The following is a 17777-nucleotide window of genomic DNA, read 5'->3' as shown; positions in this document are numbered from 1 at the left end:
ATCCAGCGTCGGCCACGGCACCGGCGTCGCGGCCGCTGCTGCCCACGCTCGACGCAGGACGAGCGACCCCGTGCCTCCGCCTCGGTACTACACGCCGATGCTGTTTGCCGAGTGGGCCGTAGGGGACGCCTCATCTACGAGCACCGGGGCGTCGTCGGCGCCGGTCAGGAAGACGCCTGTGGAGAGTGACAAGCTCGCCCGCGAGAGGTGATTGGTTTTAGTTTTATTGCGATAGCAAGTATATGGACACTCCAGGCGCATTTCTGCCGTCGCCGTGAGGTTCCGTACGAGTAAAAACGTGGGATGGTGAGCCGGCGAACGCGGTTCAGTCTCGCGTGCGCGAGCGAGGAACGCGGCCCGGATGCGTTCCCTCTCCTCTCGTGCACGAGGCAGGAGGGTCACGCGAGGGAGGATGGGGCGTTCCTCTCCAGCAGCTGCTAAGCTGCCTCGGTGTCCTCCTCGCCCACCGCTCCGTACGAAGTGGAGACAACCGCGGCACTCACTACGGCGTTCGCAAGGGTATACAGCCGATAAAACTACTATCCTTAGTTCGTACAGCTATCTAGTAATTTGCTATCGCAATCGGCGCTTCGCCTTTCAGGCGTAATTGCGAATTTTTTTTTTTTTTTGAAGCGAGCAGCTTTCCTTGGTTGTTTCGGCCGACTTTCGCGGTTGGTCGGCGGTCGTAGATCTGTGATGGTCGGCGGTCGAACTCGGCGAAGAAGGCATTCGTTCATTCGTTCGTCGCTTACATTGACGATCCTCGTCGATAGTTTCTGGGCAAATTTTTTTCGCCTTGTTGCCCTATAGGGGCGGTATTACACTTGGCGACAACTTTAGAATGCAGCGGCGTATGTGACACTGTCCAACTGAAAAGAGAATTTATGGAAATGCGCGTCAGCCAATCACGTTCGTTCATCACCGTGACCTAAAGCGATTTGTTTTAATTTCTGCGAGTTTGAGACGGCTAGTTTCACTCTACAGATCTATCTTTGCGTCGCTCGTTTGAGGGGGAAACCTGAACGTCTTGGCAACTTCTATGGAAGATCACGACATCAGTGCTCAGCTAAATATAATGTTTTCGCTATAAACAAGTATCGTTTATTTCATAATTAGCCGAACATTTACATTAGCAGAGCAATAGCATTTAAGCTGTGAGCGGACTCCAAATGGCGCGGCTCTCCTTTCAGAGGGGAAGTGGGAGGCATGCGTTGGCTTCACCTCAGTGTCGGGCATCATGCTTCGAAGAGCGAAGGCAAGGAGGTCAGGTGCACTGCAGTTTTGTGAGTGAAGCTTGCGCTGAATTCTTAGCTTGTCACCAAATATAAAGGGAAACACTAAGTCACTTAGGGCTGGTAAAGTATTCCTTAAAACGATATTTTCGTTAATTCCGTCACAGAACGTTGATTACAGAGTGAAAACATGAACAAGATGCTCTGCTGGGCTAGTGGTGCGGCTCGGCTAGCTTGGCTAGTTGGTGTGTCATTTTTTCGTGCTACTTTCCGTCATTTCAAAATATGACACGAAGGCCAAACGTTTCATTTTTTGTTTGATTCCGCGCCAAAATCTCATCGCCGCTACGTCAGTGCAACGTCACGAATTTCTAACTGCTCTTTTCGTATTTGCTACGTTGACTGTTTACTGAGCCAAAAGTTTTTGAAGCTCGCTAAGATCAGTCACTGGCTTCTCTATGGTGAATTCGAATGGCGGATTCGGAGCAGCCCACCGGCTCTGCGAGCGAAGACTTTTTTTTTCGCAACGCCATGCTAATCTGCGTCTGGGACACAACGTACTCCGCCGGAGCACAGCGTGAGACCGGAAGTGCTATACCGGATTCAAGCGTTACCCAGGATGCACTGCGTGTGATCATCCACTTCCGCAGATCACTGACACTGTTGAGTGCACTTATCATGACTCTAGATATCCAACTCAGAGCTGTCGATGTCGAGCCGGAAAAGCTATGTGGCGCACCGCGACGAGTCGTCCATGGTGTCCGCCGCCATGTTACCGCGAGAGTCATGGCTGCCGCGGCGCCACCAATCGCGGCGAGCAGCAAAACAATGAAAAGAAGCGCTCGTGGAGAAAGATACGTCTATGGCCTCCAAGATTTGGGCGTGCAGGCGCGTGCAAATCTCGGAGGCCTTGATACGTCCCGTAAGGTTCCGGTCTACTCGTCATTTCTGGCGGAGCATGCAGCTTCGGCTGCTCCACCTAGTGGTCGCGGCTCGAAATGTGATCTCCCATTGGTGCCATTAGACTCTCTCCCTCACTCTGTCCCTAATACGGGCTTGCTACAAAAAGGGATCGAACCCCTGTGCTTGAGCTCAGTAGCGCTACGCCATAGCCACTAAGCTGATGCGGCGGGTGCGATGATGCGTGCGAAAAACGCTTGGAAAGAGGCCTAAAATTCGATGCCTGTAAAGATGCGAAACGAAATATATATATATATATATATATATATATATATATATATATATATATATATATATATATATATATATATATATATATATATATATGGGCCTGCAGTGTGGTCATGTGCGAGTGGCGTGGACTTTCTGTAGCGGACTTCAACACTGTGGGACAAAATAGTCGGTAAGCGCTGACGAGTATCTACTGTTTATCGGCGCAGTGGGAGCATTATGTTCGATACGCCAGAAAGCTTCCGGTTGATCGATCTTACAACGCAAGTTTGCCGAAGGAAATAAGAGTACTTTGTCCCATATTTTACTACAGGTACATGTTCTTAATGAATTCAAATGTAAGAAACGCGGCACGCGCACTGAGATCATGTATTCAACTTTCCTGTGCGCTTGGAAGTAAAATTAATTATCGTTTTTTTTTTCGTTACCCGTTAAGTTTAGCGGGCTCTTTCACACTGCGAAACCGCAAGTCTGTTCTAATCCTTTCTTGTAAACATTAAATGTTTGCCTATGAGCCTACACTGCAGGCAGACAGAAAGAAAGCATTAAAATATCAATGTGTTTTATTATACTGTATGCTTTAGGTCTGCGTGTCGGTCACATTCCTTCCCCGCGGATTACGAAGGATACCCGTCGTTTCAGGTACCGAAAACTGAAGAGCCGCATCAACCTTTTCGGGCGCACGGATTGGATCATGTGAGCGAAACTATCTATCAGTGTCGTAAAGTCGTAAATAAAAACTGTCGGCTCGCATAGGAGACGTATCAACTTTTTTTTTTATTTTTTTGTTCCTTCACTCTGTTCGAGCACGCAGGTCAGATCCGGAGTTCGTCAGTCTGGCCACGCGCGCGCTCGTGTTCCGTCAGCTTCAGGGAAGCTGCGAGACCATCGGAGCCCTCTACCGTAGCGCAGATCCAATCCACTTCGTCGTATTCGTCAACGGTCTAGGAGGTGCGCGAGAGGTCCAACTGTCCCGCATACCGTATAATGGCGAGCGCCTATCAAAGTAATAGAGAAGTTCGCAGGAAAAGGAAGTGTTGAAGTGACCAGGCAGCAACTGGGTGTCCTTGACAGCTGGTTGTCCCCGCGTAACTTGTGCCAGACTATAAAACTATGCGAGTGCCACGTAGTTGGATAGAACCAAGGGAATGCTGTTTAAGTAAAACTCTTGCTTGGGCTAGTTTGTTCATGCTTGAATGAGTACGGAGCAAGGCGCAAAGAACAGGACAGGTGCCGGTCCTGTCGCTTGTGTTCTTCTTCAGTCCTGGTCTACTGCGCCTTGCTGTGTACTCATTCAAACCGAATACTGTTTATCTTCGCTTGAAGCAAGCCAGGCTATTGGTATATAGCTTATGAAATATGATATTATGAAATGTCATTATGAAAAAGTCCCCGCACACACGCACACACGCTCGCGCACGCGTGCACGCACGCACTAACAATGTAAAATTGTGCATAGTCATCATCTCCAGTTCACCTTCACGAGACGTTCTATATACGTTTCGCTACAGAATATTGGCACGGTTCCCAAGTGCACTTCTACTACTGAACAACAATGCTTCGCATTACGTATCACTCAAATGAAGTTATGGCTGTCAAGCTTTTGATTTATTTAAGCATAATATAAAGCTGGTTTCACGCTTTCCGCTGATTTATTTTGCTTAAAAAAAAGAAACAAGCAATGTACCCGCATACGGGGCAGTAAACTGGACCCACTGCGAAATTCCACATCTGGTCAAAATTAGAGTCCGAATCAGTATTCGATGAAGCCGGAATAGCGATATGTACCAGATGCTTCTGTGAAGTCTTTGGCAATTTCCTAAAAAGAAAATTATGTAGAACATTAATTGCTTCTTTTCTAAATCGCCTGTGGCAGATAACACAATTTTAGTCATTCAGCCGGCCTACTCGAAGAGGCACAATTGCACGAGAAATCGAAACGCGCAATCGACTTACTACCAAAAATTAACTCTTAAAGTTTAACTAATTATCTTACGGCGCATACTGCAATTCACAAATTGTAGCTGGTGAGCCTGCGTGGCATATCCACTTGGGTGGACTACTGTGGATGACACTATTTTCGAGATATGCGCCATCAAACTTGCGGTATAAATGCACTGTTGTATCACTTACTTTTCTTGTTCAGCAAAACGCAGTTTTACGTATTGAAGCACAAAAGTAACCGGACCGCCAATGTGTTTCTTCGCAGTGTTATGAAATTAACATATCATAACTGGTGTCCTCCGGAGAATTCGTTAATAGTGGATCCTCCTTGCGAACTCCCCGGTTACAATTCGTAAATTGCAATATCTACCTAAGGCAATGTGTTAAGATCTTCGATAGTAAATTTGTATGAATTAGTCGAGTATACATTTCGATTTGCCGTGCAAGCTATGTCCATCTCTTCGAGTATGCTAGCTTAAGAACTGGAATAGCGCAATGTGCTACAGGTAAATTAAAAAAAGAAGATGAAAAAGCGAAAGAAAAAAGGCCTAATGTATTTGCAGAAACGCGTGGCACATTTCATTTACAAAACTTTCGGCACAGCTTGGAATGCGTTTCCGGAAAGGAACGAAGTTATTAGCGGCGTACGCGGTGTCGAGGATATGACGAAAACAGCCACTCATGCACGGATTCTGTTCGAAGTGACTAATGAATTGATATCGCTATATGTCTGCCGCAGCCTTGTCTCAATGTTTCATTTCTTCACAAGGTAAAAGCAGCGATTTCTTCTGGGCTAAGCGATGGATGAAGCTCTTAATAGGCGCGCCGAAGCATATCCTCATCTGGTCTGAGGCCAACGAGGTAAGAACACTTTTCGACGAGGTGTTGATTGCCCGCCTGCGATGCAAAAAAAAAAAAAAAAAGAATACAGAAGAAAGAGCTTATACGGGAAAGCGACTTTTTTAAAGATCGTGTCGCAAGAAACTCCTGCGCTTTCCTGTTCAACATTGTTCTATCGGTGTCACCCGTAGCTTCGACGTTAAAGGCTTAGCACATATAGGTTCTTAATCTTTGAGGGTCTGTAATTAAGAAATGGGGGAACATGGGAATCAACTCGGGAACACAAAGGCAGCGATTAAAGGTGAAAAGCAATATCCTATGAGGCAACATGGCATTGGTAATCTGGGGGGGGGGGGGGGGGGGGGCGTTTGTGAAAGAAAAAGTTCAAACCTTGGTATTGAAACATGAGCGACACTACTGCCATTAATTATCAGGCTCGGTTGCTCACTTCTGCATCTTACGCGGAGACGGCGCGAGATGCAGTCGGTTCGTATTGCCGAGTAGACCACAAATATGATCGTTTTGACGCAAACAAGGAAGGACGAAAGGGAACAAGGGGAGTGCCTACTTTCGACTGTTTATTCTCTATTGCATAACACGCAATATATACAGGCAGGCGAATGCGGAACATACAAAACAGCTTCATCCGCGCAACACCGTAATCACAGCCGGCTATCAAAAAACGTTTCTGCATGCAAAAGTAAAAGTGATGTGTCGCTAATATAAGACAAACCTCGCGCATTAATATGAAACGCCTCTAAGAAATTACGTGCCGTGGTGTCCCTGCTCCTTCCAAGAATCCGCATCTTGTCCAGTCGGGACTCACACTGATGTGAATTGCAGTGCTTATGCAAATGTTGTCCGTCTTTACCTTACACTGACAGCTCATATTCCCGCGCAGGCTCATTTACGTATCGCCCAGTCTGGCCGACATATACGTCTTACCGCAAGATAACAGAAACCCATACACGACTCTCGTAGCACATTTTATGTACGGCTTGGCATGTACTTTAAGACTGTCACGCTTCTTGCTGGAGAACTAAGTAGGAGAAAATTCGCAATCGATATTATTAGCTGTGTTACAAACAAATTTCCTAGCTTGGCACTAAATCAAACGGCACACGTTTGTGGCCGGCTTGTAGCTTAGATATGGGAGCATAAATTTTGTATTTTTTCCCTTTTTATATATCCAGCAAGAGCAGACTTTTGACGAAATTTCCGTTTGCGGCTCAAGGCTAGCTGTCGAGGTGGCATCGTACCTTGACAATATCGGAACGAAAAACTTCAAGTTGAGGTACGCACTCTCTATAACAATTTTGAGCATTCATTCATTCATTCATTTTGTGATCTCTGTTAACTGTGAATTTGTTTCACAGGATTAAATGTTAGAACAACAGGGGACGCAAATATGAGCCTCAGTGCCATGGAAACAACTGGACAACACGAAAAGAATTTTCCGCTGCCTGGACAGTTAGGTGCAGGAAATGATGACATTTAAAGATAATTGTTTGCATTCACTCAGCGAGATTTTATAAACGAGACACACGCTTGAAGTTGACTCTTTATAGGTTGACAGGGAAACAAAACTCCAGATAAGGACAACTTGAGACTAAGGCCCGTATTCACGAAGGTGTTCTTGCGCTAAAAGGGCTTGTGCGGGCTGATAGATGCCAACAGATTGTGAGGTCGGAGATAGTCTCGAATCCGACTGGCCAATATCAAACAAAGCTTACGGATGAAGAGCTTTGTGAATTCGGCTTTAATTTCGTTGAATATTTTTTTTCTGCCATTCATTCTTTTCATTAAACCCACAGCGCGAAACGGACCACGGAGAAGAATTCCCACAACACGAACTCCCGCTCACAACTGAACCTTTTATTACACTGAAAACTAACATATATATATATATATATATATATATATATATATATATATATATATATATATATATATATATATATATATATATATATACAAAGTCACGTGGTGATTACCAATTATGCAAGGCTCCGCTCATAAATTCTGCTTCGTTTTGATGCAGAAGATGGAACTTTGGCCTATAAACTAGGGGGAATGTAAAAAAAAAATAAACTAAATAAAAGGCAACTAAACCACGAGATTGTCGATACATATTATAATATAACGATTCCGCTTCGTGTGTGATTCAAACTTCTATCACCTTGCATCGAAAATAAACAGTTCACGACTGGCATGATTTCTTGGCGCACCTTGTTCATCTGGCAGCCACCACGTGACCTTGTGTGTGCATATTATCTTGCCAGTGTAATAAACCGTTCAGTTATGAGTCAGCGATCGCTGTTGAGGAGGGGGGGGATCCTTGTCTGTCGTCCGGCGCTGTTCGATTACGAAGACGTTAACCTAACAACTCGCCCAGCTTGCGGTTTTGATTCATTCCTCTGACCTGGCGTCAAAGGCATGTGCACGCAGTCGCCGAGGTCGGCGGTCTGGGTCACTCAGTCGAGTGAGGTCAAATGCTAAATATTCCAATCTGTAAAAAAAAAAAAAAGAAAGGTGAGGCGCACAGACAGGACACAAGAGAAGAGAAGTGGGCAACACGAACGCCTTGTGTCCTGTCTGCACGCCTCACTTTTTTTTTGCATAATGAATCCTTACCAACTAGCTCAGCTTTCTGTGGTTCTAAAATTCTAATCTGCTTTTCATTTCGTAGTTGCTGGCATTGTCCTTGTACTTCACGCTCGCATTCCGCAACATCACAGGGCATCTCCGGAATGCGCATATCTTGACATCTTGGGGAAAAAAAGCAGGGAAGAAATTGATAGGACCGGATTTACTACAGACATACAGGTAGCGATATAAGGTAGACGGAGAAGTGTTGAGAAGAAAAAAAAATTAAAAGGAGGGGATGTGTACAAAAATGATAGAATGGAAAACATGTACAGCATATCTGATTAAATCAAGCAGGTTAGGTGACAATTTGTCACCGCCCCGTTTCGAAGCGGATGCCAATAAATCATCATCATCATCATCACGTTTGGTCCTTGCACTGTTCGGTTGACCTTATTTCGATGAGCAGTTCTCTAATCTGCCATGTCTTCTCGCGCTTTCTCTTTCTGTTTTTAGTTTTATCGGTTTCTCTCTCGGCTGTGTCTTGGTCCGCGCTGCGCTAACTTGCGCTCAGATGAGACCATACATAAGAAACTTGCACACGTTCTTTTCCATCAACGGACCACACCTGGGCGTCGTGTACGTCAAGAACAGATTCCTCAGGTTCCGTGAGTGGCACTGTTTTGCAAAAAGTTTCGCGCTAGTAGCATTGTTGCTTTCATTGCAAAGTGGAAAGCAAGGCAAGGTGTTTGGCGTGTTGGTTGGCACATGCTTACGTATACCAAAAAAAATGAACATCCAAGTAAAGAGATACAATTGAGGCATATACAACAGGCCGAATGCTCGTTCTTTCTTGTGTTTGCCTCTTTCTTTCTTGCTCGTTTTTCTTTTTCTTATTCATGTAAGAGAACACGTTCGCGCCAGAAAGTCACGCGGACAATCTCTGTCTCTCGGGCAAAAAAAAAAAAAAAAAAAAGAAAATTGTTGACCCCTCTTTCAAAGGACTCGGTCATAACGCGAATGTGAAACGTGTATTCTAAGGAGCAGTGGTAGATATTTTGCACATTCACACATACAAGTTCATAAATCTACTCAGTATTTCGTTAATTACAGCTTCGCTCGAAGGGCGAAGTAATAGCAAGCGCGCGAGAGACTTGCTGCTGCGCAGCGTAAACAGTACCCCGGAGGTTGCCAGGCGCCCTGTGCTGTATGCGACGCGATGGTAAATGCGCGTGTGGCGAAAGTGCGACGTGAGAGCTCCTGTGGCATTGCGCTTGCGCGCCCTTACGTTTGTTCAAAAGTGAGCACGCGCGAGTTCGGCCAGTGTGCTCACCGAACGGCCGCTATGGGTCACTGTAAAACGAGCATGCGGTGAATTAACATCGAGCCCTAACCGGCGCCGGCGCCATTTTCCTTCTTTTCCCCTTTGCAACAATTCTTAGTGATCCCTCTTTCCCCTTTCCGCCGGCGACCTCTCCCTCCCGCCTCCGTGTCGTTTTACCGCTTTCCCAATGCCCTTATTTCAGCTGCCACCACTTTACAGAACTAGGGCCCCTAGATAAAACAAGTTTTATTGCGATATCAATTTTATGGATACACCAGGCGCATTTCCATCACCGTCGTCCTCAGCGCCGTGCTGTTCTGCATAGAGTCCAAGTGCGATAACATCGGGGCCACGCGCGTGACTGTGGGTGCGAGTGAAAGCGTGCGAAGGCCGGCCGACACTCGCCCGCTTTGTATCGTAGATGTAGATACGTAGCATCTTCAGCATGCGCAATACGTAAAATTTTTACACTTTGCTTTCTTAACCTTGTATTACCTGTCCCATGGGTATGATTGAGCTCAAAGCTGCTCTCTGCAAGATGTTTGAAGCCGCGTTTAATAGACACGTAAGGTTGGAACAGCGCATTGTTCTCAGTTATGCGCAAAATCGTGGTACACAGGACCAAACTGTGACGCAACGCTTGGATAAGCTATTGGACGCCTGCGTGCTCTCCTCACCCTCCTGCACAGAGCGGGAGCGAGGAAGAGAGCGTTCTCTGAACTAAGTACTATACTAAGTGATATACTATACAAACTAAACACTCTCTCCCTTCACCCTCCTCCACTTTATTATCCTTGGCTAGTGAAAAAGGACCGAATTGAGTGCTTTTCTGTAAAGACGGCGAACTTCCGCGCGATGGGTGTCGTCTTATATACCGCGCTTCATCTCATGATTTCATGTTGATGAATAAATATAATCTGTGCTCGCTTCCCTTAACGTATGCATTTTTGACGCCTTGTGGCCTGACAAAGGCACCGAATGGGACTGGCGGGATCTGCTTTCTGTAATTACAGAAATTTCAGTCTTGTCCAAGATAAAGATGAAGGGATCGATGAAGGAGCTGACGTTTCAAGATTCGGCGGACCTACGCAGGTGCTACCTGTACATTCTCAGCCAGGCACCAGGTGATGTCGGCGCGCAGCATAACGAACGCTGCATACCTTTAATTTCATCGATGGATTTTAACATTACAAAGGAACACAGGGGACATAAAAGGCTCTGCAGTAATATTTTACTGTCTGGGGTTCTTTGTTCCTATAATGCTAAGCCAGTTACACATATAAAAAGTTTGAAACTAGTAATCCTCTTTATTTCCGACCATGGAAAATACAGCTGCCCCGAAATGAGAATGAACTGTCATTTGTTCAAACCTAAATAATATCCATAAAAATTAATTAGTAATGTGATTGTTGACGTATTCCGAGCGGAAACTTCACTGCAGCATATCAAAACGCAACTGTAGACTTTGCGTTCACTTACCGACGCTTACGTCTTCATTTTATGCATCAAATGTGGCGTAACATGCATGATATCTGAGGTATTGCATAGCTAACGTGCTTGAATGCAAAGCCCCAACTGTTGTTTTGCGTTGTATTGTTATCGCCACCAAGTTTAGATCGCCTCTTTGTATCCCGTAAACCACAAAAATCTTACGATGGTAAGCGCTCTCTCGTGTCGCCTTTCTGTACATTTCGCGTATTTTTCGCGCTGTTACGACGATAGAATGATCTGAATGGAAGTCGTAGGCTTCAGGATTATGATTATCTTGTCCCAAAATTTCATAAATAGGAATTTAATAGTGATTCTTTGGTTGCGCATTCCTCAGTGTCCTGTGTTTATGACACTGCGCGAACGTTCGAGGGATCGAGATACAAAACGAGGAAACGCTAAAAAAAAAAGGGGGGGGGGGGGAACGCAATTTCTGGATAGAAACTTTATTCGCTCGTCGCCTTTCGCAGGTCTCGAATACTTCAAGAACGTCTTGCTCGTCGGGTCGTCTCAGGACAAGCTTGTGCCTGTGCATTCTTCGAACATACAGCACTGTTCGGAATCGCTGGTAGACAACACCGCCGTGGGTACGCCTTTCGCTGTAACCTTGAAATTCACGCTCTTGAAGTCTACTTGTCTTGCTCGCGTGAATTCACTCAGGGGAGGCGCTACATAAGAAACGAGCAAGAAGATGAACAAACGAAGATATGAAATGCAACATCAAGCTGTACTGGGAATACAATAGCCAAACGACGCTATTAAAGAGTTTGAGACCTAGGGGCTCGTACAGCCGTTTGCGGGATACCGGAACATAGGAAACGTCTACGTCAGCAGCATATAGATGATGACAATGATGATGATTTATTAGCATCCCCTTTGGAACGGGGCGGTGACAAATAGTCAACTAGCCTGCTTTAGCTAATCAGGTAATCTACACATGCATTATCAGTCTAGCGTTTTGCCTACATCATCTTAATCTTTTCTTTCTTTGTTAAAACTTCCAAATCTACCTTGTACAGTTACTAATGCTTCTAATGGATCCGGTCTTAACAATCTCTTCCCTGCTTTTTTTCCCCACCAATAATCTAAACATATCTTGCTCACCTCGGCTGCTGGCCGGTTGATCCATCCGTCCGCTTAAAATTCCAGCACTTTTGGAAAATCCCAGCGCTTCTGAAAGACGGACGTTTTCTGTGCAGGTCTCGCCGGGCGAATCGCATTTCATTAGGTTGTGCTGATTTGTTTTAGGATTTTCGCTGCATTAGAGGCCTGTCTCATCTTGTAGCGAATATTCTGTCCGGTTTGTCTTATTAGTTAGGCAACCAGATTGGTCCTCAAGTAGCAAGGCACTGCCCTTCGTTATCATTCATATCTTTCCAATTTTTTTTCTTGTAATGCTTCTAAAACTCTACAGTCATTTTCTATTCCAATCCTTTGCATCTAATTTACTGTCTTTGTTTCTCTCACTTTCTTCTTGATGACACTTGGTTGTCTGTTTACACTTTCAATTAACCTGTATTTGGTTGCCAACTTGCTTGACCTCTACAGCAACAGTACTTGCAGCAGCATCTCGCGATGCTTTATTAAATCCGAATGCCTTCGGGACATTTTTCCAGTTGCGTCACTGTTTTTTCAGAAAGGAAATGAGAAAACTTTATCTACTATACCCCTATGATCGTTGTTGCCAACGCATTCACCCCAGCAGGTACAGGTCAAATGCCTTCATTGCATATATAGCGAGTCTGTGCCCTAGTTGACCTAAGTGAAACAAGATGGCGCCACTAGCACTTCTAATTTCCTGCCACGGGAGAAGAACGCTCTTCCCGCTGAGAAAACCTCCCGAGACGACAACACGAAACTGTAGGGACGTCCACCTTGAAGCGACAGGGTCACAAGCTGATGAGAGTTTATTGGCCAGCGATGGCGACCAAGCAGGCCACGGTTACAGTGTTTATGGTAAAGAAAAAGAAAGGCAGCGAAGTAATGGGGACGGGATAGCCACAAGCACAGGTAATTTTACGATGTAACTAAAGCAGGGATAGGCAGAATGCTATACGGCGTGATTCATTTAAAGTTTTGCGGAAATTTTCGATGTCGCCTGTGGCAGATAACTTCGTTCTAGTCCCGAGCTGGATTATTCAGAGAGGCGGACATTACTTGCATGAGAAATCGAAATACATATTCGACTAATTAAGAGAAATCACTGATAGTTTTTAATTAAGTCACGGCCCATATTGCAATATACGAACTGTAGCCGGTAAGTTTGCAAGGCGTATTCACTTGGAATGAATTTCCGGAATGATACCACTTAGGAGATATGCGCCATCAAACTCCCCGCAAGAAAAAGCACTGTTGTTCCACTCGAAAAAAGAACCGGATATATTACGCATAAAAGCACAAAGTAACTGAAACACCCATTCATTTCATTTCAGACTTTGGGAAGTTGTCTGAAAACTGGTGTCATCATTTTAAGTAGAACGTCTTGCAATCTCACCGGCTATACAATTCGTAATTTGCAATGCATGTCGTAAGGTAATTAATTAAGATACTAATGAGTGAGTTGTTGTGAATTAGTTGAATACGTCTTTCAGTATCCCGTGTCAGTAATGTCCACCTCTTCGAACGATCCAGTTCAAGGACAAGAATTATGCTTTCTGCCGCAGTGAATCTTTTATTTCTTCAGAAATTCCGTAAAACTTAAAAAGCTGATCACCTCTTAGAGTACAATATGTTAACATGTAATTGGCTCCCACAAGCGAATGCCTATTTGTCGCCATCTTAATACGAAATGGAGGCCATTAGCAATCATCCAGCAGCAGTAGGTTTTCCAAGCAAACGTATTCCGTAAAGAAAGAGTATTCCGTATACAAGAAGTATTCCGTAAACAAAAGTATTTCGTAAACAAAATATATTCCATAAAGAAAAGGTATTCTTTAAACAAAACGTATTCCGTAAACAAAAGGTATTCTGTTAACAAGACCTATTCCATAAAGAATTTGTATACCGTAAAGAAAAAGCATTCCGTAAAGAAAAAGTATTCCGTAAACAAAAAGTATTCCATAAACAAACAACGGCATTTACGGACCCGTTAGAACCGTCTTCACACGCGAGACGGACACCAAGCGCGTATACCCGCACTCTCTCTCAATCTCGCAGGCAAGACGTACGACGAGATGATCAAGAACCTTCTCGGTCCGCTGCTGAAGCGTGAGGACGTAACGCTCAAGCGCTTTGACGTCTTCTACGACACCGGTCGACTGCGATACTTGGAACCGGTGTTCCTGAGCCTGTCGCACGTTTGTGCGCTCATGTCCCGGAACCTGTTCGAGAAGTTCATGCTGCTCTCGGCCGCCGAATGCTTCAAGTGACCGCGGCGAATTCCTCGACAGGACTCTATAGCTATTCCCTTGGTGCGTTACAAGGAATATTATTTGCAAAAAAAAAGAACTATATCTGCAGGTTACAGCCAAGGTTTCTGAACGCGATACCAAAAAGCACTGCGTTCTTGTGTTCTCCGGAGAAAAAATGTCGACTAAATATATACTTGGGACGGGACTATATACCCAGATTAAATCTGCAAGCTCATGTCCTAGGAACTGTTCGAGAGCATCGTGCTCCTATCTGCCGCTGTGTGCTTGGTGCGACGGCTGAAACAATATCTTGGCAGGTAGCCAAACTATTCCTCTTTGTGTCAGAGAATATTGTTTGCGGAAAGGATATTTTTTTGACGAAAATAATATTTGAGGAACCTAATGTTACTTCCATCCCGAAACTGTAAAACAAAATTTTAATGAGTTGGTATACCATTCATATATAAAAATGGCGAAGTAATTCCTCGCAAATTCTCCCTAATTTACGACATACTATAGGTTTAATTGCAACACACGCATAGCAATATTTTCTTCACCTCAAGAGTTAGAACCGGTTACGACCATCAAATGCCATCGCACAATTTACGATGCTTGTTGAACATAAACTTCATTAATACATAATTATCTAACGAAAGTACACGCGAATCTACCCATATTATTGCTTGCCACATATTGTTTGTGGAATTCTTGTGTATATTCTAGTTATGAATATAATATGTTCAAGTGATTTACTGATCAGTGCCTTGTTTTTCGATAATTGTAATTGCATTTTTATGTTGTCACGTGGCTCTGAGTTTATTTTCCAGTCGCTAATTGGTACCACGTTATTACTGCATTTATTGTTACTTATTCACCAAAAGTGGCCAAGTTTGTTTTAAGGGGCTCAGGTCCTTAGTAATGACCTCGTAGAAGCTTTTTCTATGTGCCTGTACTATTGCTGTGATGTGAAAAAAAGAAACTGGGATTTGCATTTGATTTCAAGATCCCCAGACAAGAGCGCGATACCATGGTTCGACGTGTTCGTGTACTCGAGAAAGTTTCGATTAAACATGCCTAGCGTGGCACAGGTATTCCGCGTGGGTTTTTACTGTGACTGGCCGGTAGGCGTGACTGCGTTCGTGAGGGAGGGGTCAAGACGTCACCACGCATTTCTTTTGGCTGAAAGCTGCGGCAGCAAAGTGAGTAGCCCAGATCCCAAGTCTCCGAACCAACGTTTGCGACGTCCAGCAGGTTAATTGAAGATCTAAGGTTCCAGTCTCACGGGCGCTGTTTCACGCCAGATAAAACGGTCAGGAAACGTGGAAGGTGTATTCAGCGGATGGCGCTGGTAAGTGAGCTGTGCAAGTCAGAGCACAAACATCTTTTCACTAGCACAGATATTTTTCGGAGCGTAACGCCCTTTGTTGGTACAGACACGTTGCACTGAACTTTTTTTTTCACAGTGATGCCAGCGTAAGAGCATTTCTGAGAGAAGAAACAAAGCTTTTGAACGGGAAACGAGCAGACGACACATGGACGAGCGTGCTGCATGTCGTCTGTTCTTTTTCCGTTCAAAAGCACTGTTTTTTCGCCGAAGTAGACCAACGTGCACCAAACATGACACTTCTGTTGGCGCCGGTACACTCGTCGCAAGTGGCCAGTGCAAAATGGGAGGAACGCGGCGCACAATCACCGTGACACCTACGGATCGCTTATGAAAGGGAAACACCTCTGGTAAGTTCCAATTTCGCATGGCTGCTCTGAATGACTTAACATGTTAGGGATCGAGATCAGAGAGCCGTAACATTCCTGTACGCTTGAGCACGGCCAAGCTCGGTACGTAATACTCGGAAGAAACGCTGACTCATGGGTTGTCGTCGTCTAGAATGCCGTTTCCTTTGTTCGCACCCTTATGGGCGGGTGTGGGCGTCACTGGGATGAAAATTGCGAGCGTCGTAGTGCAACCTATATGCGGTGCGAGGTGTCCTATTTGTGCCATATATGACGTAATGAAAATAATTGTTTGGCAGGTCGATATGCCACTTTTGCTTAGAAATGCAACGATGTGTGGTAATTTGTGGACACGAAGCAAACATTAGAGAGTCCGCGAGACTCTTTCGGCAGAAAACAAGAATTTCGTAAACGACGCGCGCCTCGGCCATTTATGTGCACGCATTTTTCACACCGTGCCATAAAAAATGTATTTTTTTTTTCCTTTGTAAAAAATGTATTTTTTTTTCGATGCTTCGTACATCGGCCAAACTGGCCGATGTGTCCGCGCAAGCCTATACGTGAGCACAGAAGTATACGTAAACAGTTACAGCGACCCTGACGTCATACTGGGAATTGATCTAAATGCGGTTGTAGTATTATTTCAAAATATTTAGTGTGCTAGCGCTCAAAAATTACATACGGAAGCGGCAGATAATCAGGGCTATCGGCGCGTTGTTGGGCATATTTGACATGCTCGTTACCAATGTGTCTACAACGCCGAGTGACCGAGAAATAGCATCGCTGACTCTAGACGATTCCGGAAAGCAGAAGTCAGCATGCGTGCTTTCAACCCTTTTATCCTTGTCGTTTTTTTGTTACTATTTTTTGACTTAGATCCTATATATTTTGCGTACTGAATGTTTGAAAAACAGTTTTTAGCTCGCGCATCATCCTGTGCGTGAATGTAACAGCAGATAAAAAAAAAAGGGGATGCCTCAAGATGGCGCTGACCGCGCCGACGACAAGATGACGTCATGGTCCTGAGGAAGACAAGTTCTCTGGTTGAAACGTTGGGGTCCCTTGTGTATGGCACCCTTCCCTCTTTTGCGTGTGACGACGATTATGATATACGCAGTGTTAATGGTACGGAGGTTAGACATGGCCAAAGAGTGTCACGGAAGAGGTGGTTGGGTTTTCAAGTTGTTGTCAATGAAATGGAATGAAAAAAAAAATGGATTGCGAATGGTACATCTATCATGTCTTTTAAAAGGTCTAAATATCACTCCCTCTACATAGCGTAAAATATAAATGTATTAAAATAGTGACAATAACTAGTGGGATGTGCTATATGACCGTAAAATATATGTTACAAGGGACGGTATACTAAAATATATCAATGCCAGTGCCACAACTGCTTCGCTAGGCCCTTGAACGCAATTGCCTGGACGCACGTGTATGTGATCGCGCCTCTTTGTTTGTGCCTTGCCATGACTGTGCTTCACAACTTGGCTGTTATGATGCGCAGCCATCAATAACCATCGGCGTTCCTTCGCAACTCCTACGCCTGATTACAGCCATCGGAATGTTTACAATTATGTGAAAGGTTTCTTTCTTGACTCGCTTCCCCTGCCTTCCGAGAAAAAAGAAGTAGGGGTATTTTATTTTTAATATATTGTTTATTCGCTCCACTAGTGAATGGTCTGGCAGTTCGATAACACGCTTTTCTATAGTACGCCAGTTTTTCTTATATTGTTAGCCTCCTTAACGCATTCTTGTGGAAACCTCGCGATTCTTCCCCGACCACCTATATATACATCTTTGGGTAGGTGCCACTTGTGCGGGGGAAATAAGTAGCTTTCCCGCAGCCTTGCAATGAAAAATACGGCCTGATTACTTGTCTGCTTCTGTCTGGCGCAATAACGACACCTGCTGTCAGCAAAAAAAAAAAAAAAAAGAAAGGAAACGCAAGGAAAGAATAAACGATAAACTTACTCCCGGCTCACCACACCGGTTTTAAAGGGGCGATAATATCAAGCGATCGCTAGCACAAAAAGCGCACGGCCATTTCCGCCTTCATATAGCAATGCTCATTATGGCAATAATGATGAT

At 44.6% G+C, this 17777-nt stretch overlaps 1 protein-coding gene across 1 annotated transcript; it reads left to right on the top strand.

Moving 5' to 3' along the window:
• The first annotated feature begins 10136 nt into the window (after positions 1-10136).
• Positions 10137-15023, top strand: LOC129383715 (protein FAM135B-like). Its single transcript, XM_055068386.2, has 3 exons — positions 10137-10241; positions 11076-11192; positions 13762-15023. Exons 1-3 carry the CDS (start codon positions 10157-10159, stop codon positions 13971-13973), a joined length of 414 nt encoding a protein of 137 aa, XP_054924361.1. The 5' UTR covers positions 10137-10156; the 3' UTR covers positions 13974-15023.
• Positions 15024-17777: the final 2754 nt, after the last annotated feature.

This window comes from Dermacentor andersoni, chromosome 9 (genome assembly GCF_023375885.2).
Source record: "Dermacentor andersoni chromosome 9, qqDerAnde1_hic_scaffold, whole genome shotgun sequence".
NCBI lineage: Eukaryota > Metazoa > Arthropoda > Arachnida > Ixodida > Ixodidae > Dermacentor > Dermacentor andersoni.
The sequence above is the reverse complement of the archived record's forward strand: the minus strand, read 5'-3'. Positions and strand labels throughout refer to the sequence as shown.